The 26,388-nt window shown below is 52.2% G+C and overlaps 1 protein-coding gene across 2 annotated transcripts; it reads right to left on the bottom strand.

The window, feature by feature from the left end:
• Positions 1 to 16: 16 nt before the first annotated feature.
• Positions 17 to 22,380, bottom strand: CABP1 (calcium binding protein 1). 2 transcript variants are annotated; one of them, XM_027124554.1, is made up of 6 exons: positions 21,733 to 22,380; positions 6,305 to 6,335; positions 5,889 to 6,032; positions 4,015 to 4,124; positions 3,645 to 3,792; positions 17 to 463 (listed from the first exon to the last, which is right to left on the bottom strand). In XM_027124554.1, the coding sequence occupies exons 1-6, from the start codon at positions 22,378 to 22,380 to the stop codon at positions 438 to 440; spliced, it is 1,107 nt and encodes a 368-aa protein (XP_026980355.1). In that variant the 3' UTR covers positions 17 to 437. The 2 variants fall into 2 exon arrangements, with proteins under 2 accessions (XP_026980355.1, XP_026980354.1); XM_027124553.1 differs by lacking the exon at positions 21,733 to 22,380 and adding an exon at positions 9,220 to 10,598.
• Between the last annotated feature and the right edge of the window lie 4,008 nt (positions 22,381 to 26,388).

Raw genomic sequence — 26,388 nt, forward strand, 5'->3', positions numbered from 1 at the left:
CACCACGGCCGCCTTTCTCTTGGAAATATTTTTATTGGTTCTGAGATAACAGGGCTGAGGCGAGGGGGGGCGGGCACAGAGCTAAGGGGGGCGGCGAGAGGCTCTGCCCCGGGGAGCAGACATGCTGTGTGGGGCGCCCCCAGTCAGCAGCGGCTGGGTCTATGGCACTTGGCGCCCGGCCTGACTTCCGCCGGCCTGGCGCGGTGGCCTCCTCGTCGGCGGGCGCCCCCCTTTCCAGTTGCAGGAGTCGTGAGTCTTTCACAGTGCGGAGGGGCGGGGGTCCGGGGTGGGCACCTCCCCGGGGTGCAGGCAGGCCCCATCCGCCAGTACGTCCCGGGCTCTGGGCGGCGGCGGCGGCGGCGGCGGGATGAGGCGAGCTCCGGCTCCTCTTCTCCCCGCCCGTGGAGCTTGGCAGTCCTGGAGGGGCCCTGGCGGCCTCAGCGGGACATCATCCGGACAAACTCTGCGGTGGGGTGCACAGGAGGGGGTGGGGAGAAAGCAGCAGTCAGGGCCCAGGACGCTGCCTCCAAACCTCCCTCGGATCGGTGGCCCCGTGTCTATTGCCGCGGCCCCTGACCGATGCTGGTCCCCAACGTCCACCCAGCATCTTCTTTTTTTTTTTTTGCCAGCGCCACACGGCATGCGGGATCTTAGTTCCCCCACCAGGGATCCAACCGCGCCCCCTGCAGTGGGAGCGCGGAATCCTAACCGCTGGACGGCCGGAGAATTTCCCCCATCCAGCATCTTCCAATGCACCTTCTACACAGCAGCTAGCAGGAGCTTTCTATCTGCGTATCTGACCCCTCTTAAACCTCTCATGGTCCCCACTGGATAACGTGCTGGATCCTGACACGACCCCAGGGCCTCCCTGTTCTGGCCCTAGCTGACATCTCCAGCCTCACCTGTCACCACTCACCTCCAACCACTAAGCTCTGACTCCACAGAGCTCCCTGTCAGCTCCTCAGGGGCAACCAACACACGCCCCTCCTGTTCACCTCTCAGCTTTCCTGCAGCCTATCCCTGCTCCCTTCTCTTTTAACTCGACTTCATTTTTTAGACCAGTTTTAGGTTCACAGCAAAATTGAGCAGAAAGTACAGATTTCCCATACGCTCCCTGCCTGCCATACACACGCACGGTCTCCTCCATCATCAACATCCTGCAGCAGAGTAGGACGTTGGTTACAGTCAATAAAGCTACGCTGACACATTATCACCCCGAGTCCACGGTTACATTAAGATTCATCCTTGGTGTTGGACGTTCTGTGGGTTTGGACAAATGTATAATGACATGTATCCCTATTGTACTATCATACAGAATAGTTTTATTGCTCTAAAAATTCTCTGTGTTCCCCGTCTTCATCCCTCCCTCTCCTCACAACCCCTGGCAACCACTGATCTTTTCACCGTCTCCGCAGTTTTGTCTTTTCCAGAATGTCATATCGTTGAAATCACAAAGTATGTAGCCTTTTCAGACTGGCTGCTTTCACTTACTACGCATTTAAGGTTCTTCCGTGTCTTTTTATCACTTGATAGCTCATTTCTTTTTAACGCTGAATAATATTCCATTGTCTGGATATACCATAGTTAATTTATCCATTCACCTACTGAAGGACGTCTTGGTTGCTTCCACGTTTTGGCAATTATGAGTAAAGCTACTATAAACAACAAATCTGTTTGCAGTTTTTTGTGCAGATATAAGTTTTCAATTCCTTTGGGTAAATATCTCTTCCTTCTTTTTCACCTGCTGGCTCCTACTTATCTCTTAAGGCTCTACTTACTTATAGCCTCCTCCAGGAAGTCTTCCCTAATCCCCCCTCCCAGCATGGCAAAGATGCCCCCACTGTGCCCCACAGCCTGCTGTACTTCCCCCAAACAGCATGGACCATACTGCTGGCTTCGGCTTTCCTCGCTGGTCTTGGGCTCCTCAAGGCAGGGATCAGGTCTTGGCACACACTAGGTGTACAACACACGCTGGTAGAATGAATGGGGGATGCTGGGCTTTCAGGGAAGAGCCGGCATCTGTGGGAGTCACTACCTGGACATGGGGTGACCTGAAATGTTCAGCTCTCGTGGTAGCAAAGCCTTCTCTCCATTGCCACACTCTCTTTGACCTTGAAGACCAGCTACTCCCCAGAAAAGGCCTCCCAGCTTTTGTGTTCTGGACATATTCACAGTCTTGCTCATGGTTATCTTGCCTTTCTGCTCAGAATGCACGTTCCTGGAGTGCAGAATCAATGTTTTGCTGTTTTGTTTTTTTTTTCCCGTATCCCATGGTGCCTCGGACGGTATCATGTACAGTGTAATGTATGTAGTGGTTGAGATTCCAGGCCTGAGTTTATGACCCAGCTCTGCCTCTTACCAGTTAGGAAGTTATATTACTTCTCTGAGCCTCAGTTTCCTCATCTATAACATGAGGTAATAATGTGCAGTCCCTAGAGTCATTATGAAAATTAAATGAGATAATATGTGTAAAGCTACTTACTACAGTGACTGGTATACAATAACTGTACAGTTATAGATGATCACTATTATAATTATTATTAGTTATTTTAAAAACACTTTTACTGAGCGTTCATTATGTGTCCGGTACTGAGTTCTGTGGGAATGACAGAGATAAAGAAAGCAGGGTTCCTCTTCTCCAAAAGTTCAGAGTCAAGCAGAGATATAACTAGCATTTAGGGGCCAGTGTGAAGAATGAGGGTGAGCCTGAAGTGCTGTGAAAGCCCAGAAAAGAGGAAGTTCTATCTGGGGAATGAGGAAAGCAGTGTTTGAGGGAGTGGCCCCACTGCTGGGTCTTGAATGATGAATAGAATTTAGGACCAGCGAAGAATAGGACAAAAGGTATCCTGACAAAAAGAACAATGTATTCAAATGACAGCTTGTGAGGTTCATGGACCACCTATGGCTTTAAGGTGGAGTGTGAGTGAAGGAATGGTAGGAGCTGTGGCCAGAGAGGTGAGCTGTGGAGAGATTTTAGGGGGCCTGAGTGTCAGGTTGAGGAATGTGGTATTCAGAAAATACCTACATGGATGGATGCAGGAGTAGGTGGACAGATAGATGGAGAGAGATGGATGGGGGCAGATGGACACAGGGATGGATGGATGGATGAGTACATGGATAGAGATGGGAAAATGACTGTACAGACTGATGGACAGATCAGTGGAAGTATGGGTAGAAATATAGGCAAATGAGTAGAGATATATAAATGTATGAATGAATGTTGAGAGGTAGAGATGCATGGATAGCTGGAGAGAGGTACATGGGTAGATGGATGCATGGATGAATGCATGGGTGAATGTAGAGAAGAATGAATAGGTGCATGGATGGATAGATAAGGCCGTAGATAAATGGTTCTATGGATAATTGTTTACACATGGGTGAGTGGGTAAATAGGCACCTGGACAGATAAAGAGATAGATGGATGAAAAGATGGAAAGATAGATATGGAAAGATGGACAGATTGTTGGATGGATGGACGGGTGTAGGGATGGAAGGCAGATTAGAGGGGTGGCAGGATGGAAGGGTAGGGGGATGGGAAGTTGGAGTGCACTGATGATTGCATCATGGATACACACGTGGAGGGCTCTGTGGATGCCCACTACTGCCCTGGTTTCTCTTCCACTCTCAAAACCACTTCCACCTACCTTCAAAGTCCACTCGTCCATCCCCATTGAGGTCCACATCTCGGATAATTTCCTCTATGTCTCGGTGTCCCACCTGATGACCCAGGAGTTTCCTCATGGCCTCTCGTAACTCACTGGTACTTATCTCCCCATCACCATTGGTGTCAAACTAGAGAGGGCAGGAAGGAGGGAGGAGTAGCTACAACATGGAGACTGTTGGAAGCAGATCCCAAGGTTGAGCCCCTTCTCCAGCACCACTGTCCCGCCTTCCCCGGATCCCTTCTCTGTCCAAGCTCCTTCCCCTGGTCTGGGATCCAGAGCTCACATTTCCGTCCCAGGTTGGAATTCTAACAAACTCCCTGCCCCTGCCTGTCCACTGCCCATCACTCACCTCTCGGAAGGCATCTCGCAGTTCCTTTACTCCAATCATATCTGCCGTCTCCGCCAGGAGTTTAGGTCCCATTAGCTCCACAAAGTCATCAAAATCCACATGGCCACCCACTGGGGACAGAGGAACAGGCTGGATCATCCATCTAACCACTGCCCATCTGGGACTTCCCTGGCAGTCCAGTGGTTAAGACTCTGCACGTCCACTGCAAGGGGCACGGGTTCGATCCCTGGTCGGGGAACTAAGATCCCGCATGCCACGTGGCGCAGTCAATAAATAAATAAATATATATTTAAAAGAATAAAAATTTAACCACTGCCCATCTCCAACTAGGCAACTGAGGGAACTGACAACCCTCCTTGACCTGCCCAGCTCCAGGCCCAGGGTATAAGCAAAGGCCAAATGAGGACAGAGAGGTGACCATGGACCGGGGATTGTCACAGAATGGCTCAGGGGAGTGGCTGGAGTTTGACTAAAGGAACAAGTCAGGAAGTTGACAGGGGTGGATACGGAGGGGAGAAAGAATTATTAGGTCACAGAGATAGGCAAAGAATTTCAGAGAAGGAGAGACAGAGACACACATGCAGAAAAGCAGAGAGAGAAGCAGAAGCCGTGGGCACCTGGCCCACCTGCCCCCACCTTTCCCTCGTTGTGCAAATAGAATTCACCTTCCAAGCGGCCCTCAGCAGGGAGAAATACAGGGGACCTGCCCCCTGGGGTCTGCTCACAGCACTTTCAGCCAGTGACTGAGTTTGGGGGATAAATACCCAGCCTGAGAGGTAAGGGCTGGGGACAACTCCGAGGTGGGCCTGCTACGTCAGCTTCCCGAGCTCCCTGCAGAACTAGACTCCATCACCCACAGTGGCAGCTGCTCCAGCGCCTCCTGCCTTGGCTCCTCGTCTCCGCCCTCTCATCTCCCTACCCCCTACCGATGCCGTCCTGCCGCTACGGAGTAAACTACCGCACTCAAACCCCTGTCTCCTGGTTTGCTCCTGGGAGAATGAAAATGAAGACAGAGAAAAACATAATAATGGCATCCTCTGTTCACCTCTTACTGTGTGCTAGGTATTTGGCTGTTTTAAGTACGTCCAAAAAAGAAAAACAGACTCACAGATACAGAAACTAACTAGTGGTCACCAGTGGGGAGAGGGAAGTGGGAGGAGGGGTGAGATAGGGGCAGGGGATTAAGGGATGCCAACTACTATGTATAAAATAAATAAGCCACAAGAATATAGTATACAGCACAGGGAATAGAGCCAATATTTTATAATAACTTTAAATAGAGTACAATATATAAAAATTTTTGAATCACTATGTTGTACACCTGAGACTAATATAATATTGTAAATCAAGCATACTTCAATAAAAATAAAAAAGGAACTTCCAGAATAGGCAAATCTGCTTAGATAGAAAGTAGATTAGTGGTTGCCTAGGGCTGGGGAGGGACTTGGGGGTAATGGCAAAGCGACACAGGGTTTCTTTTGGGGGCCATGAAAATATTCTGAAATTGATTGTGGTAATGGTTGCACAACTTTAAACATACTAGAAGCCACTGAAGTGCATGCTTTAAGTGAGCCAGTTGTATGGTCTATGAATTATATCTCAATAAAGCTGTTACCAAAAATAAAAATAAAAAATAAATGAATAAATACACCATGAAAAAATAATAAAGAAATAAACATACCCCCAATTGACTTCCTGTGCTTTATTCCCTCTATCCCACCCCTCATTTTACAGGTGAGGAAATCGAGGCACAGAGAGAGTAGTTTGCCCCAGGTCACAGAGCTGGGAAGAGGTGGGCCGAGAACTTGAACCCAGGCAGAGGACAGCGAGGGCGAGGCTGGGGAGGGAAGGAGGTACCCGGTGGAGGGACTCACAGTTCATGTTGATCTGCTGAGACAGCTCAATAAGCTCCATCTCGGTAGGCATGTAGCCCATGGTGCGCATGCAGTTGCCCAGGTCCCGGCAGTTGATATAGCCGTCCTTGTCTTTGTCAAACTCTCTGAAGGCCTCCCGGAGCTCTGGGGAAGCGAAGGAAGCGGGGGAGGGTTGGTTGTGGACGGTGGGGTGGGGGGTGGGGGGATGACCTGCAGAGTCTCTGGGGCAGAGGCAGCCCGAGGGCCTGCTGACTCTTGCATTCCTCCAACGCCTGGCTCCACAGATGATGCCTGGCTCTGCACCAGGCCCCGTTTGCAGGAGGCCGAGATATCTCTGCCTCTCTTCCCACCCACCTTCCTCTCCTCATCTTTCTGGATGGCTGAGCAGCCCTCTCCCCTAAGGGGCCAGTTCTTACCTTCAATCTCCTCTGGCCGCAGTGATCTGTCCTGAAACAAAAGAACATGTCCTATTAGCAGCTGCAAGGGGCCCAGAAGTCGTACATGGCCCAGCTGACGGCCGTCCCAGTGGCAGCAGGCACTGGGTGGGAGGTGATGGGGCAGCAGCGGAGGCATGCCTGGACCATGTCCTGGAGGGGAAAGGATGCAGCCCCACCTGTCCCACAGACATGGGAGATGCCCAGGGAAGTAGGAGCCCTCTCCAGCCTGGGTACAGAACCTCTGGGCCCCCAGCCCCTTATTCCAGACACAAGAACGTGTCAGCGAACAGAGCTGGTCTAGAGGCCAAAACCTGTAAATAAAACGGGGTTAGCGGGAGGTCACAACAGAAAGAAGAGGGCTCTACCCAAAGAAACCAGGAAGAGTAGGGGAGAAGAGGCCTGCAAAGCAATGGGAGAAGCGAGGGGCCGGGGGGGAAGTGGGGGCCCAGACAGGCACCCAAGAGGGAGGAACAGGAGGTGGAGGAAGAGCTGAGGGAGTGGAGGCAGGATGCGGCTGTGCCCTGATTCCTGGGCACCGCCCCACCTTCTCCAGTTGGACCCCCATCCTATACCTCGCCCTGTCACAGGACACAGCATAGGACCCTGGGGGCTGCCAGTGCCTCTGGCGGCTGCCAGGGTCCAAAGTGCACGTCTGCAACCTCAAACAGTGCCCAGCTCTCCTTGGGGAGTCAAGGAAGCCCTGGGACGAGGCATCTGAACAGATGGCAGAGAAGTCTCCAAAGAGCAGGCCCAGAGGAAGCAGGGGGCAGGCTCCGGCTGGTGAGGTGTCAGTCGCCCCAGGCCTGCCCAGAAGGGAGACAGACTGGCATGAAATGGATGCGGTGCCCAGATGGACATGCTTAGCAGGCTCCAAAACTGGTCCATGGGGCTCATCCTCTCCATATGTCACAGCTCTCTGCCTTTGGGCAGGGAGAACACGGGGCAGGGTGTGCCCGCCCTGAGGAAGTGCACACCAGGTGTGGGCACACCGATCGCAAACACAGACACACGGGTGTGCCACAGCGAGCGGACCACAGGGAGCATGAGGCATCTCAGCTGTGCACATAGGCTGTTCTAGCCAATAGGGCCAGGGCGGGTGAGAGGCTGCTGCCCACCTGCTCCAAACTGGCCCCAGGGCAAGGGACCCCAGTGCTGGAAAATCTGAGAATCTTCTAGAAAGGGGCTGCTGAGCAACATTTTGTGGGACCACCAGCTGCGCAGGAAGGACCCGGCTCTCAGAAGTGGCCGTACGTGGTAGGACAGTGCTGAGAGCGTACGTGAGCCTGGAACGAGTAGGCTGCAGGCTACCAGGTCCTGCTAGCGGCATTTTTAGCTGAAGGTAGGACTCACCTGAAGGTGTCTGTTTCTGTGAAATAATCGTAAGGACTTCCACTTTAAAAACCTGTCACTGTTCACAGGGAGGGGTTGTCACGCCCTCTAATACCTACCTAATCCTACCTCTATCACCCACTAGCTGCTCCGAGTCAGACTGGGATCTTGGGTGACCAAAAAGAATGTCTTTTACGATGCCCGGGACCCCCAGTAAGTGAAAGTGTCAGCGACTATATGCATGCACTCACACGTGCAGAGTATGCTCACTGGGACAAGTGACACAACCTTTCCCACCCTGCAGGCCTCAAGTAGCCTCTCACATCTCCAGGACCCAGCTCTGTAGCCCCCACCCTACTCCTTATAAACCCAGAGCCAGGGAGCAAAAAAGCTGGGTACCCCTTGGCAGTGTGCCTGTGGCCGGAGCTGGTCCAACTGAGTCCTGCTGGCCGGTCCCTGAATCATACACTCCCCAGGGCAGAGCGGCGTGAGGATGTGTAGTAGAGCCGGGGTTGCCCACCGATGGGGCAGAGAAACCATGAGCACCGATTTGGGGGGTCAGGTGGGAATGGAGCCCACCACACCCCTCACTCCTCAACTTAAGCAGTCGAGGGATGAGCTTGGCCTCTAGAGTCAGATGGACTCAAGGGCAAAGCCCAGATCTGCTGCTTCCTAGATGTAGGATCTTGGGCAGGTCCCTTCAACTGTGTGCACCACAGTCTCCTCATCTGTAAAATGGGTTAATACCAATACTCACCTTACACGGCCTTTGTGAGCATCTGTGAGGCAAGATGCGTAAAGTGTTTAACAGGTGGCATTTAAACCTACCGATGTTTGAATCTGTAACATCACTATTAATACCCTCCTCTCTGTGACTGCAGATACCCAGGGGAGGCCGTCCAAAGCAGTGGCCACATGTGACTATTTAAATTGGAATCAAAGAAAATTAATAATTCACTTCCTCAGTTGTACTAGCCACATTTCAAGGGCTCGGTGGCCACAGGTGGCTAGTGGCTACTGTAGAGGGAGGGCAGCGCAGATTGGACAGTGTTTCCACAGAAAGTTCTACTGGATGGTGCCGTATATTCAGTACTGTTGTTCAGAGCACAGGAGGTCTTTGAGTCAGTATCCCTGAATCTGAATCCCACCTCTATCACCCACCAGATGTTACCTTGAGCATGTTACCTCTCCAACTCAGTTTCCTCATCTGTAAAATGGGGAGGATAATAGCACCTACCTCTTGGAGTTGCTCTGAGGCTTAAGAGAGGTGATGAGCCAATGCACTTAGCACAGTGCCTGGCACATAGTAAGTGCTTAAAAAAAAAAACAAACACCCAAGCAATATTAGCTGCTATTATTTCTTGCTGGTGGATGTGGACTCACCAGGGCTTTGCAGCCATCAGTGGGAAACTTTGGGGGTCAGATTCACAAGTTGCGGGTTTGAGGTGTATCCGTTGGGGGATGCGCACTGCTGAGTACAGAGCCCCCTCTTCTTCCCAGCACCTCCTTCCTCACGCCCTGTGAAGCCAAGTCGAGCGCGGCTCCACCGGGGCCAACTTACGTACAGGCTGCCTGTTCTCCGCGAAGCCCTTACGCAGGAAAATGCAGGCTGGGCCCAGCAGGTTGTGCATGACGGTGCAGTTCTGGGCCAGCATCAGGAGCGGTCCGGGGAGCTCGCCGCTGGCCGCCAGCCCCTCCTCACTCGTCTGCACCACCGTATAGCTGGTCTCCTCCTGGCGCATCTTCAGCCAGCACCAAGCAAATACAAAAGAGAGGCGGGGCATCACCTCCCTGCCCAGCTGGGTCCTCCTGGCCCCAGCCTGGCTCCTGGTCCTAGAAGGGGCCCTTCTCAAGAGCAGACCTTGCGAGGCAAACAGCAGGGTGCAGAGAGCCCTCAGGATGCTCTGGGGCAGGCATCAAACTGGTCCAACAGGTGGAGTCCCCAGTCCTTAGCCAAAACGGATGCTCCAGGGAGAGCTGGGTCTGATACCCTCTGTGTGGCCCATGTGCAGACACAAACACACATACACACACACGTGCACAGAACCACACACTCGTGTGCATGCAGAAGCTCAGAGAGAGAAGCAGGCAGAGGGAGGCTTCTGTTCATTCAGGGAATAATGTCCTTTCCCAAGATGCTCCCAATGTCCCAGCGCAATTCCCGGGGCTAAGCTCCCCGACTGACCTCTGACCCTACCCCCACTGGAACCCACTGGAAGGCAGTGAGAACCATCAGAACTGGTGACACAAAGAGCAGAGGCTCAGCTAGCCTGAGAGACCGGAGGCTGCAGACACAGGTGCCGCAGTGAACAGAGATGAAGCAGGCAGGTGTGAGAGGCGGGGCCTGGGGCAAAACGGATGCTGTGTGTCCCCTTTGAAGGGACAGCGTTATGTAACTCCAGCCCTGTGTTGCCAGATCTTCTGATTTAAAGCACCAGGTGGGCTAAACAAAGCACATCTGTGGGTCAGATTCCACCTAGTGTGTGGCCTCGAGACTAGAGGCTCTCTACCACCAGCAATTCTCCTCGTCCCTCCCGCCTTCACTGGCACCCTGCCCAGCCCAGCCTGCAGGACCTCTAGAGGCTGAGGCAGGGGCCCTCTCTGCTGGCGGAATATAGCTGGGCTCCCAGGCCACGGCCAGCCCACCCTCTTCCCTGATGTTTCCCATGCAGCTATAAAAAGTCAACACTGCCCACAGACTGTCCCCTTAGGGCAACAGCGGCAGCCAGACACAATATTCTCTTCCACCCCAGCCTCCCAGCCAGGATGCCCAGCACCCCCACCCCCAGAATCCAGGTGAGGGCAGTCTGCCTTCGGCCCTGAGCTTGATGCCTCCCCGCCCCCCGGCGTGGGGATTTGGAGCCAAACCTTCCAAGGAAAGACAGAGTGGTGGAAACTTAGAGGGCTGTCTTTGTCCAAGAACGCCAGAGCTGCATGCCCTGCCCGTCCATCCTGCTGTACCTGCTTTCTAACAGTTTCCTCCAGCTCAAGGAAGGCCACGCCCAGGAGGAGATCCCACGACCTAACAGGTAGCCTGTCCTCCTAGGCGGACAAGCAGAGCAACCTCCCCCATCTCACCCTGTCCTCGTGGTCCTCCTCCCCGGAGCCCCACACTGTGGAGCTATAGTCTAGACTCTCTTCCAACTTCCTAAGCCTCTTCCAGGCCTAGAGATGAAGGAGCAATATTCTGGCTCCTCAAAGGGAAAGCAGCAACTCAGACCCGAGGTGCAGGACCTCAGTCCAAGGCCTGAGTCCAGTGAGTGCAAAAAAGTGTCACCTTAGGTAATCTTAGAACTTGAGGGGTGTCAGACATGACCAGGGTCCATTCTGGTTTGATGACCAGGAGAGGTTCAGAGCCTCGGCCACACTTGCATAGGCTTCGGGGACATGTCTTGAGCCAGGGCAGGACCAGAGAGACCTTCATGACAGAGGGAGCCCAGGAGTCGACCGTGGCTTAACCCCAGGAAACAATCTCAGGAGATGTTGGTAGAGAATCAGCCTTTTCGTTTCTGGCTGATTCTCACTCACTTGGCTTGGATGAGCACACCCAGAAGGAGGCAGCAGGCAGCACAGAATTCCGAGGGGAGCTTGAGTATAACTGGCTTTGGACTCAAACAGTCTTGGGGACAAATTCTGGCTTGCCGCTTGCTTGCTATGTGACCTCTGGCAGGTCATTTGACCTCTCTGGGCTCTGGTTTCCTTCTCTGTCCAGTGGGTACGATCAGGGCAACTCACAGAATTCTGTGAGAGGTAAATGGGCTATTGCACAGTGCCTAGAGCAGCGTAAGGGCTGACTCTGTGGGGTTGCCATGGTGATGACAATGATGATGACAACGATGATGACAATGATGATGATGATGCAACTTAAGGGATGCTGGATGCCAGAAGGCATTTACATCTGGCTGCAGAAGAAGTGGGAGAATATTTGCCAATCAAGAAAGAAGTGAGAAGGACAGAGAAACATTTGCTCCTACGAAGGAGGAACCAGTGATGGCTGGGAAATTTCCACTGCAGCTCTTGATCTTAACCCTGCCTGGCACCAAGTTGCCCCAGGATGCTTCTGTTCTTCCCTGGCCAGTGATGGTACCTGACAGCCCAGTCCTGCCCTGCTCAGAGCCTGGAGGAGACCTCCTCTTTCCATTACCAATTCCCAGCTACTACTTAGGAAGCCAAGTGGGCAGCGGCCCACAGGCTGACAATGTTTCCTGGCACTGAGGGGATGTCTCCTGAGTGTGGCAGGGCAACAGGAGGGGCTGGCACGACTCATGACCTAACAGCTCTCTAACAACACAAGCTCGCCAAGCACAAGCTCCTTCTCACTGAAGGTATTCAAGGAGAAGTTGAGTGAGGAAGCACTTGGTGAGGTGGGCGAGAGCATTGCCCACGGAGTGGGAATTTGGGCTAAGATGACCTGTAAGGTCAGGTTCGTTAATCTATGAATAACATCTCCGACAGCAGGAAAAAGAGAGAGGCAGCCTCTCACAGAGGCAAAAATAAAAACAAAATACCAGATTGGGATTGACATATATATAGTAATATGTATAAAATAGATAACTAATAAGAACCTTCTGTATAAAAAAATAAATAAAATTCAAAAAAACAAAAAAAAACCCACAAAAAATACCACCTCTGGATTTACACAGACCAGGGTTTACATCTCAGCTCTGCTTCTGGTTGGCTGTGGGATCTTAGTAACGCTCTTATCTCTGAGTCCAGCTCCTTTCTCTAGAAAATAGCCAAGAGAACTACTGGGTGGAAAAGAGCAAATGAGATAACAGGTGTTGGAGATCTTGCAGATATTCAGGAAGAAGCAATGATTACTATTATACAAATACATGAAATTGGATGCAATACGTTTTATGATCTTCTGCCCTACTCCATGGATGCAAAACCTCTCCTATTTCCCTTTTTACTTCCATCCCCCTTCTCAGAAAACCCAGAGTGGAAAAGCTAATAACACTAGCTAACATTTACTGAGTACTATATTCCAGGCAGCGTTCCCAGCTCTTTCCTTGGCCCCCAAAATCACCTTGGGAGGTAGATGTTAGTATTTCCACTTGATGGACAAAGGAACTGAGACCCAGAGAGGTCAAGTAACTTATCCAAGGTCATATGGCTAGAAAGAGGAGACCTGAGAAGTCTGACTCTTAAGCCCTCTGCTGTATAAGGGAAGATGGGTTGGGTAGGACAGAAGGACAATACTTGTTCTTTAGTTTACCTCTTGAAACTCTGGACAGAACCCAGGGAAAGGGCCTTCGCCCTGTGGTCCTCTAAACTAATTCAGATCCGTTTCTGCTTCTCTGCAACAGTGTGGAGGCCACCTCTGATGCAAAAGACTCTCCTTTAAGATGACAGATGATTGGGGGGTGTGTGCACAGAAGAAACAGTCAACCCTCAGAAGGATCCAAGGAACAGTGAAGATTAAAAGGAATTTGATGTGAGCAGCTTAGCTAAATGAGGAAGATGATGAGCAGAAAAGCCTGAAATGTCCTAAATTGAGAGGCTGTCAAACTAACAGAGGAGATAGAATGGGGCTGGGGGTAGAGAAGCCATTAGCTAACCTGAGACCTTGGGTTAGTTACTTAACCTGAGTGGCAATCAAGTTCCTCATCTGGTAAATAAAATAATTTGGAGGAAAACATCCCTCACATTACTTCTTCCTTTAAGTAATATCTATGAGTTTCTTCTATGGCCTGACTACAGAGGACCAGAGATACAGGCAGAGCCCACATAAAGCAAGACCTTACAGATATAAGCCCAGGTTTGCAGGAAAGATGCTTTGGAGGTGATTATTTGCTTTCCTAAAAGGATTCTTGCAAAAGGATATTACCGTGGTGTGTAAGCAATACATCCACTACAGAAAGCAACTTACAGATGCCTTTGCTGTACACTCTGTTTCTCGATGGAAACAACCCTGGGGCCCCAAACCAGTCTGGTTCTAGCTGTGAGTCTTTGACCTGACTCAAGAATTATCAAGGGTAGAAGGGGACACCTGGCTTGGTTCCTCTCAGGAGCAAGACGATCTACTTCAAAACCCACAACTCTGAAGGCTTAGAGACCACCAGAGAGGCTCAGAGACGCTCAAAGGAGATGAATGAGCCCCCATCCTAATGCCGGGAAGGAACCAGCAGCAGCAGGGTCAAAGCCCAGCTCAACCCTCTTCTGATCCTGTTGGCTCCAAGGGGGGGTCTGTCCACTCACATCCTAAAGATCCACGCTTTTCATGGAGCTACGTGGCTTCTTTCCTAAATCTTGCACAAATTCCCAAACACGGCGCCCCATGCAGCTTAAAGTCCCAACTTCAGCTCAGAGCCTGGGACATAGAAAACTGTGATAGGAGGGAATCTGGAGGTAGAAACAGGGAAGCAGCTCTAGACAGAACCCACGGGAAGGGTAGCAAGTTTCAGATGCCCACCCTCTCTGCCCCCAACTTCTGGGGCAGATGGCAAGATGCTCCAATCCCCCACCCCAGGCTTTGGGCCCTGATCACTCCAGAAACATACCTTCCTTGAGAGATTTCTCAGTGGAGACTTGACACAGTTGCCCATCCTAAGCTGAGGCAGCCCCTCTCAGGATCCCCGGGTCCATGAAGGAGGCTCCTGGGGGCTAAGAGACCTTAGTCTGGGTCCCCACCAACCCTAGCCTCCCTCTGCCTGCGCCGTCTTCCTCCAAGACCGATCTGAGTCCTCTCTCTTGCGCGCGTGCTCTCTCACTTGTCTGCCTGCTCCTGTTCCCAGATTTTTTTTTTTTTTTTTTGTAGATTGTGTGTGTTCATGTGTGTGGGTTTAACTTTCTGGACACTTTCTTAAGGAGACGAAGGTAGGAGGGGAGAGTGCAGGCATAGAGGAAATCGCCTGGAGAGCTGACGGCAAAGGGCAGCCGAGCTGGAGAAGGCTGCCGGATCATCTACATCAGATTACAGCTGAGGCCTCTCCCCAGTCCATTCCCCTTCCCTCGGCCCCTCCTCTCTGGCTGTCAAATCTGCAGAGAGATTGCCTCGGGGAGGGGAGCCCAGAACGGCAGCTGCAGCTAGGAATTAGGCCAGCAGACCCAGAAGGGGAAGCAGGCTAGTTTGGGCCCCCAAAAGCCAGGGTGCCTCCCAGCTTCCAACCTTATGTGGGCATTCACACACACACACACACACACACACACACACACACACACACACACAGGCGCTCAGGGACAAACACGCATCTTAATCACCCCCGCCATCGCAGCTGGATTGAGAGCAGGCAGCTCCAGTGAGGCCCTGGGAGATCTTGTGACGAGTCTCCATCACGCTCCATTTTTCACACTTGCCTCCTCACCGAAACGGGATGAGGCTCCAGGGCTGGAAGCACAGCTGAGCCGACGCAGCTCCTTCGGCTCCCTTCACTGTGCGCGCTCTCTCCGACCCAAGGGAAATCAAGAGCCGGCCCTGAGGGGGTCCTGATGGAGGCAGTGCTGGCACGGCGGGCGGCCGTGAGCGAGCGAGGGCGACAAAACTCCTAATCCTCTGCCTGATCCCCATAGAGGATCTTTCACCGGTTTCCTTGGGGGTGCAGAGAGGCCGCCCTTTGCAAAGCGGTCTTCAAGTTCCCATGAATGAAACTTTTTAGGTAACTGGCACGTCCTCGTCCCTCCAGCTTCCAGCTTTGATGTGAATTCATCTCAAGCCTCAGATGTCACCTCTGTGACCTACAGCCCCAGCCAGACGACCCAGGAGAGGAAGTGTCCCCGTTTCCCTGCACCCGGCTTTTCCCAGCAGGGGGCACCAGAGCTAGGCTGGGAAGCCGAGCTCTTCCCAGGCCCTGAAGCAAAACCCTTTACGCGCAAGGCTGAGAGTTTCAGTCCAGAGGGGCTCCTCTCGCAGGAATTTTTGTCCAGTTTTGGGTGGCTGGTCAGAGCTCCCGTTAGGGGAAGATGGGTGGGGACGCTGCCCAGAAGGTGCCACAGGCCAGCTCCCAGGGAGCTGGGGAGGGAGGTCCCTGGATAGCTTTTGAGGACCATGGCGCTGACGACGATGGAATGGTTTATTTTAGTCGGGGAGTCTCTCAGCAGCCTGGTTCCGGCCTCTGGAGGCCAGAAGGAGGAGCCTGGGTCGGGCTGGGGGGGCGCTGTTGACACTTAAAAGGGCAGGAAAGGGGGTGAAGATGCTGCCGGGGAGCTGGTATGGGAAGAGCAAACAAAAATGCCTTCTTCAAAGACCTGTTCCTCGGAAACAGAGCCTGAAGGCAGGGTCGTGGGAAGAGCAACGGACTCAGATGGATGGGAAGGATCTGGAGGTCTGGGGCTGAGTCCTGGCTCACATGGCAGCTCACATGGCAGCCCTCAGTTCCCTCGCCTGGTGATACGGTGCGTGCGGGGAAAGTGCGTGGCACAGGACAGGTACTGGATAAGGAATTATTAAAATGGAAGAAGGAAGTATCATTTGTCCCATGTGCTTGGCTCTGGGAAAGTTGTGGGAACGAGATACACACGGTCCCTGCTTTCAGGGAGCTCACATTCTGGCAGGCGGGCAGGAGATATTAAAGGGCTATCAACATACTTAATCTCAGTTCAGGTAAATGCTATGAAGGAGAAACACAAACACTCTGAGAATGTGAGACAGGGATCTGACTTAGTGTGGAGGGATCAGGAAAGACTTGTAGACAAAATGTAGAACACTGACCATCTGCAGACTCTTTTGAAAAGCTAGGTCTCACCGCAGACCCCAGAGGGGAGATGAGTTAGGCTCCGGGTACAAATGCAATTCGTATGAACTAAATGGGTGGATACATGAAAAGGCAGCACAGTGTGAAGCAGGGGTTCTGAATGCTGGCTGCAGACTAGAATCATTAGGGACCTTCCCCAGAGATGCTGATGGAGTAGGTGTAGGTGAGCCCCGGACGCTGGTGTTGTTTAATACTCCAGGTAATTCTAACCCGCAGCCAGTGTTGAGAACCACTGATCTAGAGGTAAAGAGCTCAGCATACAGAGTCGGACAGACCTGCGTTCAAACCTTGCCCACCTGCCTAGCAACCATGTGACCTTGAGGACTTCTTAATCTTTCTGAGCCTCAGTTTCTGTATTTATAAAGTGGGTACTCTAATAAGGCTTCCTTCATAGGACTCTTGTGAGGAGTTAATAATACATGCAAAGGGCTTGGCACAGTTCCAGGCACATAGAAGGTGCCCCTTCCCCTGCCCGGTGGCGACGTTGGTCCTAAAAGGCCCAGCAGGGCCTCCATTCACTCAGCAGGGCACCCACAGGCTCAGACCTGGTGGCTCCTGCCCCCCGCAGGCCAGTGCAGAGCACAGCACACATTTGTCGACCTTGGGATAGGCCTCTGTCCTTAGAGACAAGGAGACCAGGAGACAGCAAAACCAGGCCCTTGTGGAAAAGTCCACGCACTTGGAAGAAATCCCATCCTTTAGCAAAGAGGGTGCTGACACCAGCTTGAGGCTTAAAGGCAGCTAGGGATTCAGGATTCCAACCCAGAGCTTGCTTAATCTATTTTAGGTTGAGCAGATGGGGTGTGTGGTGGTTCTGTGTGACAGGAGTAACTACTGATCTTGAGGAGGCAGATGGCTTGACCTTTGGCAGAAAATTTCAGAGGGCTGAATGGTGGGGGCTTCCCTAAGGAGTAAAGCACATCCCACAGACCCGCCTCCCCATCAGTATGCACTGTGGCAGCAGCCTCTGGGCCTCCAGAAGCCACGCTTAGAGTTCTGGAATGGAATAATAGGATCAGAGGGATGAGAAGGATAAACCCATTGCTGATTATTCCTGATTAGGAGGGAGGCTGGCTTTGGGCCCTGATCAGTCCTATCACCAGCATTTGAACTTGGATGGCAGCCCAGTGTTAAGACACTTGGGGAAAGCTGGGTCGTAACCTGAGAAGTGCTTTGTGGATGCTTCTGACAAATAGGAAACGCGCTTCTCTGACTTTCCACCGGCCAGTATGGTGTGGCACTGGCAGGTTGTTTGGAGACAGACACACCACATCACAGTCCTGCCATTTACTTACACTGTGACCTTTGGACAAGCCACTTCCCCTTTCTTGAACCTGTTTCCTTGTCTCTAAAATGGGGCAAGATAATGCTAAGTTTCACAGGTTGCTATGAAGATAAGATAATGAGAAGATACTTTGTCCACTGTTTACTGGGCTCTAGACAGAGGTTGAAAGTGCCAATGTTGCTTCTGCAAAACCTACGACCTGACATCGAGTGATTCCTATCATCTACGATTGAGCTCAACCACAAACTGACCTTCTCTTCCCCTTCCCCAGGACCCAGAGAAAGGCCACAGGGACTCCCAGCCATCTCAGACAACAGTAGGGAGTGACTTGTCTGGGCAGGAGTAAGTAATATACACAAGCCATCATTCTAGGCACACAGGCCTAGTGCACTTGAATCCGTTAGGATCCGAACCATATGGTCCCTCTCCCTCATCTAAGCTATAGGAACCAAGAAACTGAAGTGCAGAGGCTGGAGATTCATTCACTCACGCATTAAATACCTTGACCCTCTTACGTACAAAGCAGTTTGGGAATTGGGCTAGCCTACTCAAATCAGAAGAGATGTCTCTATAGTTAAAGAAAGGGGATGGGACAGAGCTATGGTTTTTTTCCTCTTTGCCTCATCTACAAGAGGTGTTTCTTCCCAAATTTAGGGTAAGGAACAGAAAGACTATTCTTAAAATAGTTTTCCAAGACCCAGTGCCAAGAGTTGCCCCCAAGTCATGCCTGTCCTGAGTTAATTTTTGATACCACATCTTCTCTCTAGGCAGCTGGGTGGCTTGTCCTTAGCTGGCCACAAAGAGGGTACTAGAGGAGGTCCTTTGTCATTCAGCTCCTTTTTTTGTTTTTTTAAAATTTATTTAATTTATTTATTTTGGCTGCATTGGGTCTTCATTGCTGCGTGCGGGCTTTCCCTAGTTGCAGCGAGCGGGGGCTACCCTTCATTGCAGTGCGCAGGCTTCTCATTGTGGTGGCCTCTCTTTGTTGCGGAGCATGGGCTCTAGGCACGCGGGCTTCAGTAGTTGTGGCATGTGGGCTCAGCAGTTGTGGCGCATGGGCTTAGTTGCTCCGCGGCATGTGGGATCCTCCCAGACCAGGGCTCGAACCCGTGTCCCCTGCATTGGCAGGCGGATTCCTAACCACTGCGCCACCAGGGAAGTCCCTGAGTTCCTTCTTTTAATGGCCTTCCTCACTTGGCTCAGAGACAGCTTTCAAACTACCTGACGCAGGCCCTCGTTCTGACAATTACTCTATTAATAATAGTATTAATGAAGCCTGTGCCCTTTTCCAGCACTCACTCTGAGCCAGCCCATTTGACATCCTTAATCTTGTATAACCCTCATAAGGGCTCTGCAAGGTAGTTTTTTGTCAATCTCATTTCTGGATGAAGAAACCCAGACCAGAGAGAGAAAATAACAGGCCCAAGGTCACAGCAATAGGAAGTGACATTGCTGGGACTGGAACCTGCAGCTCTATCTCCTAAGCCACCATTCCATGCCTTAGCCTCAAAATCACACCGTCTCCCTGCAGGCAGTAAGGATGCTCTGTTAGGTCACTGGAAGAACCCTAATTCCTGTTCCCCCTAATGAAAGAGTCCATCTTGGTACCTTCAGTGTCACTTTGGCCCCTGGCCCTCCCTGACTCTATTACAAATGGAAAGAATTTCTGACACAGTCCTTGGTAGTTAATCAACAACAACAACAATAATAATAACTAACATCCATAGACCCTTGCTCTGGGCCAAGCTCTGTGCATATCTCCATATCCCCTTTTATTCCCCCCGAAAACCCATTGAGATACTATGATTATCCCTATTTTGCAGATAAAGAAACATAGGCTTACTGAGGTCAAACGATTCACTGAAGGTTAAAAAAAAAAAAGGAACTTGGGAGACATGAAAAATATACTTCCCCAGGGCTATATTTTGCCCAAAGCAGATCCTATCGGAAAGTTTCTATATTCAGAATCTCATTTCCCTTCTCTTGGTCCTGACCCTGTCTCTAAGGACAGAAATCTCAATGCAAAGAGAAGGGGCGGAAAGCCTAATTCTTGCAGGAGACTGGAGACTCTGACACAAAGTCCCAGGCCTGGTTTTGTTGCTGTTGCTGTTGCTGGAGCAGATGCCTTAGAGCCGTCAGCAGGAAGGCTAGACGGGATGTGCCCAGCTTTAAAGAGAAAGCCTGCAGCTCCAGGGGCAAGAGCTTCCAGAGGGAGGTAGTAAATATTTGATGGGATCTTCCAGTTCTTCCTGACTCAGGTGACCCTGGTGACATTTCAGAACACGGAACTGGAAAACAGCCTTCATTTTATGACTGAGGAAGTAGAAGCAGAAAAGCACATGAGCTGAAATGCTCTGAGCTCACAAAGGGCCCAGGCAGGCAACTCCTGCAAGACTGCAAAGAAAGGACCCTTTTTCCAGAAACGAAGTCAGATCACCGGCAAACTAAATAACCAGAGTGTGTGATCCTGGGCCAATGACCTACCCTTCCAAACTGCTAGATTGTAAGCTCCAAAGTAGCCAGAACCCTGGCTATCCTGTCCACTTTCGTCTCCATAGTGCCCAGCAAATGCCTGGGCAAAGTAGGCGATCAAAATATATTTGATAAATGGATAGTTGTCACCAATTCAATGACACAGTGTCCCTTTTGCAATCCAGACCACTCCTGCCCTAACACCTGACACCCCCTCACTAATACAGAAGCCACTGCAGTCAACTCTTCAACATAACACTGCACTAACTTTCACAGCTCTGCATTCAAATCTCTACTCTGGAGAACCGTTTCCAGATAACTTGGCTAACGAGGGCTCCTGGCAGGAACAAAGCCACACTGCTGCCCTATCACGCCACCACAGCAGCCCCGTGCAACCCGAGTCTACGTGCAGCTGCCTTCATGTCAGCTGCCTTCATGCCTCCACCGGCATCAGCCACTGCAGAGTAGTATTTTGAAAAGGAATGTGCAGATCTGAAACAAAACACGCACGGCCTCCTTGGAGCATGGGCTCTAGGCAGCATGGCAAGCCAGGAGCTTGAAACGGCTTCTTTACGCTACATCCTAGCACAGAAACGCACAGGCCCCACCTTCGCCCACACAGCACGCGACACTCTGATCAGACCCGTGTTACACCCCTCCTCGGCTGCTGCAGAACTGTGTCCATGCTGTGCCAACGAGTTTGACTTAATTATGGACTCAGAACTAGAGGAAATCCTGGCTTTGCTCAGGAGTTCACAGGTTCCTGTCTGCTGAGCCTCTCTCCCCAGCAGCACAGCCCCTAACTGTAGACCTGGATTATGACCACGGGGCCATTTTTAAAGGGCAGATGCCCAGCTGCTTGGGGTTCTTGAGAGAAAAGAAACAAAACGAGCCACTCATGACCCCTTAGTGACCTTTCTGACCCTAGAATACACACTAACTCAGACTAGGGGTCTCTAGGTGTTATTCCATGTCCCACAACTCGACAACTGCCCACTACCGTCTTAATGGCATCCCTAGATGACAACCTCTTTAAAATATCCCCAAAGTTCCAGTTTGAGCCATAGCTCTGTACATCCCTCCATGACTACCCAGACACTCCTCTTTTCTCATATTTTTACCTTTCCTAACTTTTCCCAGGTCTTTGGGGCCACCACAGGCAATGGCTAGGGTCCCTCATCCCCAAGCAAGGCTGTGTACCCCGAGGTCCCCACTCTTGATCCCCAGACTCCATGCCCATTGCTCTCTTGGGTCGCTCATTGGCCGTCTTGGCCAGAGGCCGGAGGAGTGGGTTTGGTGCCACCTGCTCGGAGCACCCCTCCTTGACCCCTGCAAATTTCCAGGCGGTTTGTGGAGGTCGCTCCCCGTCCAGGACTGGCCCATTCCGGCAAGTGGAGGGAGGCTAGGCGGTGGGGCCTCGCCCTGAAGACGCCCGGAGCGTGGACAGCGCACAGGGTGCTGAATCAGGCACGGGGGAGGAGGCGCGCGGGCTAGGGCGCCGGGCGGCGGGAGGACCAGAGGAGCGTGACCCGGGGACCCGCGGGCAGCGGGAGGAGGGCTGTGGGCGCGCAGCCGCGGCAGGGTCCCGAGCGCCTCTCCAGGGAGCGGGCGGGAGGCGCGGCCCTTACCTGGCCGAAGGCGGAGCTGAGCATGGGGCGCAGCTGGTGGAGGAACGGGTCTGCCTCGGACGCGGCGGCTGGAGCTGAGTCCCCGCGACCCGGGGCTCGCAGAGAGCCCCGGAGGCCGAGCGCCGGGGACAGCCCCCGTTCCTCCCCATCCCGCCCGCGGGCCGGCGGCAGCGGCGACGGCGGCGAAGGTCGGGACGCCGCGGCCGGCGGCGCCTCCCGGGGCCTGCAGTGCGCCTGGGGGAGCCCGCGCCGGCTCCCCCGCGCGCCCTCCTCTCGCGGCGCCGGCCGGCACAGGGGCCTCCGCGAACTGGGGTCCCCGGACGGCGGCGGCGTGCCCGGGCAGGGGCCGGGCAGCCGGCGGCTGGACAGCACTGGCTCCCGGACAGGGCCGTGGCGGGCAGCCCGGCTGCCCCCGCTCGCCGCCGCCGCCTTCAGCAGCGACGTCTTGGACTCGCTTTTAGCGATGTGCGAGCTCATCGCGGCGGGGCCCGCGCTCGCATGGCCCGGCGGGGGCGGCGCGGTGCGGCGCGGCGCTGGGCCCCCGGCGGGCAGCGAGCGGGGCGCCCGGCGGGAGCCGAGCCCGAGGACGCGCTGGAGGCGGGCGCCGTCCCCCGGCCGCTTAAATGCGGCCCCGTCGCCGCCGCCCATGTGACAGCGCAGCCTCTACGCCTGGAGCCCCGAGCTCCCCGGCGGCTGGCGGTGCGAATCTGGGGGGGCCGCCGGCTGTCCCAGAAGAGCCCACCCCCGGCTCCCCGGCGGCCCAGGTACCGCCGCGCCCCGCCCCTTGCCCCGCCCCGCGCTCGAGGAGCCCCGCTTCCCGGCGGCCCCTGGCGGCTGAGAGGGCGCTGCGGCGCGTAGCCGGGAGCGCCGGGAGAGCGAGGGAAGGGGCTTGGCGAAGGGCCCCAAAGATGCCCAGACCTTGGTGGCGCCGGCAGTCCCCCTTAACGTGCCCGGACGTTTCCAAATGACCCAGAACCGCCGGAACGTCCAGAAATGCTGGCGGGGTGCAGTGTCCACGGGGTACAACTTTGGAAAAGATGACGAGAGAGGTGAAGGAAGTAAACTCAAGACCCAAGGAGGATGAAAGCACGCTATGCATGACACCACCACTACAAAGCCCAGAGCCAGAACGGCGTGGAAGGACACTGCTGGAAGGAAAGGCTCCACTCTATGGGGGCTTCACCCACTCCCAGTACCCTAGAGTGGGACCAGGATGACCCTGGTGAAGCAGCCACAGGATGTTCAGTTCTCAGAACAGAAGCCAGGTGGTATCCGCTTAACCTGGGCTTTGCAGGGTCTGGTGATGCTCAAGTCTCAGGTAGGACCCATTTGCTGCCCCTCCAGCTCTTGTCCCCCCCTCACCCTCTTGCCCTTCTAGATGTTAAAGAAATTCCTGCTCTTGGTAGGCAGCCAGGAAGTCACACAGGCCTGGTTTGAATCTCAAACCCCTGCTCTGCCACTTACCATCTGGGTAACTTGGGCAAGTGTCATCAGCCTCTCTGAACCTTGTTTTCCTCTTCTGTAAAATGCAGATAATAATCATAACTAACTTCTCGGTTGACATCCGGTGACATCCGACGACACCATCACATAAAAGTCCTAGTCTAGTGTTTGCAACAGGGCCGCACGTGCAGTTAAGCTAGTTCCCTTCCCTCTGCGCCTATGAGGCCCCATCCCCTACTCTTGTTTAGTAATCGGATACTGGAGATTTGAAGGAGTGGGGTGTGAACCTCCCAGGCTCTCCCTGTTCTGGTCTCTGGCCCTGATGCCATCCATGCAGGAGAATAGGGCAAGTCTGGCGCCACCAGGGAAGCCCTAAGGAAAACAGGATGGGTGGGAAAAACAACTGCCCAGAGGCCAAAGCGAACAAGGGAAGTTCCTCTTGTTCTCCAGCAGCTGTTCCCCCCTCACCTACTCTCAGGGGCTGAATTGCCACATCAAATCCTGGGAGTTTAGGAACTCCCAGGTTCCTAAAGCACAAATACTGAGGCCGGCTGGGGTGCAGTAACCCTGACGCCTCATTGCCGTGTCCATTCTCTCGGAGTCTGAGGTCAATCAGTGTTTTACCTGTTCCAGTCCTGAGAATAATCAGTGTTGGTCAGGATTAACAACAAATGTACATTCTGGATAAATCACAGGAGATAAAGTACCTTATCCGAATCCCCCAGGAGTTTTTTTTTTTTTCCCCCAGGAGCTTTTGAAAGCAGTGGGCTGAAGGGTATTCTAAATCCCCGCTGTGCCCCTCTTGGAGAGCTTTCTGAAATTCCCTAAATATTCTTGGGCAAGACCTCGGTCAGAGACGAGTTTCTGAAAAAGTGAAGAACTTGGTTACATCACCTATGATCTTAGAGTAAATAAAACAAAAGAAGATTATGTTCGTGGATCAAATGGATGAAACACTTGCCTCCAGATCCTGGATTATCGTGGATATAGGCCAAGATGCCATTTCATTTGTAAAATTCGTTACTTTGGTCATTTACTTAACAAATCCGTCTAGAACCAGGCACTGTGTTAGGCACCTGGGCGACACAGATTCATCCATTCATTCCACAAACACTTGAGTGCCTGTTGTTTGCCAGGCACTGCGTTAGGTACCAGGGACATGGTGGTGAACAAAGCAAAGTCTGTATCCCTAGCAACAAATGAACAACTAGAGACGCACAGATAATTAATAGTGACCAGCTGGTGGTTTAGTGCCGTGAAGAGATTAAAAGCAGGTAGGAGAGGAGGGCTTAATGGAGGATGCTATCTTAGCTGGTGATTAGGGAGGGCCTTTCTAAGGAGGGGATGTTTGAGCAGAGGTCATAATGAAGGAAGGGAGCAAGGCAGGCATATATTCAGGGGAAGCACTTTTCTGGCAGAGGGGAGACAGTTCAAAAGTCCCGAGGAGGGGATGAGCACAGTCACAGAGAAGCAGAGACCAGTGGGGCTGGCATGAGCAAAGGGGAGAGTGATAGAGATGAAACTGGAGAGGAAGGCAGAGGCCAGAGAGTCCAGGGCTTTGGGGTTTTGTTGTTGTTGTTTGATTGTTTCTTGGTCATGCGGCATGCGGAACTTCCCCGACCAGGCATCGAACCCGTTCCCACTGCACTGGAAGCACGGAGTCTTAACCACTAGACCACCAGGGAAGTCCTCTGGAAGTCCAATTTGTTTTGTTTTTAAGTGTCCAGGGAAGCCACTAGCAGGTCTGTGGTAGAGGCGAGGCATCTGGTTGTTTACATTGTTTGAGGAGCATTGGCAGCTTTGCAGCAAGTCCATTGCTGGATGGCAGTGTGGCAAGGGGGAGACGGTCGGGTGCTGTCGTGTGGCACAGGCGAGAGAGGGTGGTGGTTTGGACTAGCTTGATAGTGGGGGAGGCGGGAAGGAGTGGTCAGATTCAGGAGATGTGTACAGAATCACAGTACGATTCAGTTCCTGCTCTCCGGGAATTTGCAAAAACAAAAAAGAGAGGATAAACCCCGCTATAATATAATGGGTAGCATGCAATAAGGGAAGGACAAGCAGGCTTATATGGGAGCACCAAAGTGGAATCCTTAGGGGAGTTGGAGAAGCATCGGAGAGGGTGACATTTGAGCTGCGTTTTGAAGAAGTGAAATTCCACCAGGTGAATAAGGAAGGTAAAAGGAAGGTCATTCCAGGCAGGGGGGACAGCTTTGGTGAAGGCTTGGGAGTGTGAACCTGCAGAGGGTGTCTGGAAACTATCTAGTGGTTTGGCGGGGCAGGGGGATAAGGGCTCGAAGACAGGCCTGGAAAGGTGGCTGGAACCAGACCGTGAAGGCTCTGGAATGTGATATTCAGGAGTCTGTCCTTTATTCTACAGACAACAGAGTCCTCTAAGGTTTTCTGAGTGTATATAGGACATAAGCAGAACTGTGTTTTTGAAGGTCATGCTGATGTACCGTGGAGTAAACTAAAAGGACACTGAAGGCAGGACCAACCAGGAAATTAGGCTCATTTATGTAACAAAATGCTTGAGTGCCCACCATGTGCTAGGCATTGGGAACAGAGCAGTAAATAAGGGAACATCATGCCTTTCTCTGTGGATTGTAAGCCTGTTGGGGAGGTAATAAGGCCTAAATGTAGAGGCCGGGTATTCAGGAAATATTTCCGAAATCTCACCGTTAAGACATGGGAAGTTCTGCATGTGGAAAATGAGAATGGCTTGCCTCTCTGATTATTGCTATAATGGGAGTATAGTTACTGCAAAGTATCCTGCCACATAGAAATAAATTTTTAAATAATCCTTTTGGATTATACATATTTTTATAGCTTTAAAAGCACTTTCACATAAAGCCTCTCACTTGCCTTTAAATGTTATACAAATTATAATTATTAAATAATTACATGTATAATTACATTATATTATTTGACTGCAAAACCCTTGGTGAAAGTTGTGCAAAAGAAGAGCTGTTTTGGAGTGTTGGAAAGACACAAGGGCAGTGAAATAGAGAAGATGGGTCTGGGACCACGACATTAGTCTAGAGAGAACAGTGTGTTTAGCTATCTTTGCGTCTCATTTCTTTCTTTCTTTTTTTATAAATTTATTTACTTATTTTTTATTTATTTATTTATTTTTGACTGCGTTGGGTCTTCGTTGCTGCACGCAAGCTTTCTCTAGTTGCGGCGAGCGGGGGCTACTCTTCATTGCAGTGCGCG

Source organism: Aethalodelphis obliquidens, unplaced genomic scaffold, assembly GCF_003676395.1.
Source record: "Aethalodelphis obliquidens isolate GAN/ISIS:26980383/991018 unplaced genomic scaffold, ASM367639v1 scaffold28, whole genome shotgun sequence".
Taxonomy (NCBI): domain Eukaryota; kingdom Metazoa; phylum Chordata; class Mammalia; order Artiodactyla; family Delphinidae; genus Aethalodelphis; species Aethalodelphis obliquidens.

Coding starts and splice junctions, on each gene's coding strand:
- CABP1 (XM_027124554.1), bottom strand. CDS start 22,380: ATGGGCGGCGGCGACGGGGCCGCATTTAAGCGGCCGGGGGACGGCGCC. Junction 6,033..6,304: donor GCGGCCAGAGGAGATTGAAG/GTAAGAACTGGC, acceptor TCGCTTCCCCAG/AGCTCCGGGAGGCCTTCAGA. Junction 4,125..5,888: donor TCAGCAGATCAACATGAACT/GTGAGTCCCTCC, acceptor CTCTGTCCCCAG/TGGGTGGCCATGTGGATTTT.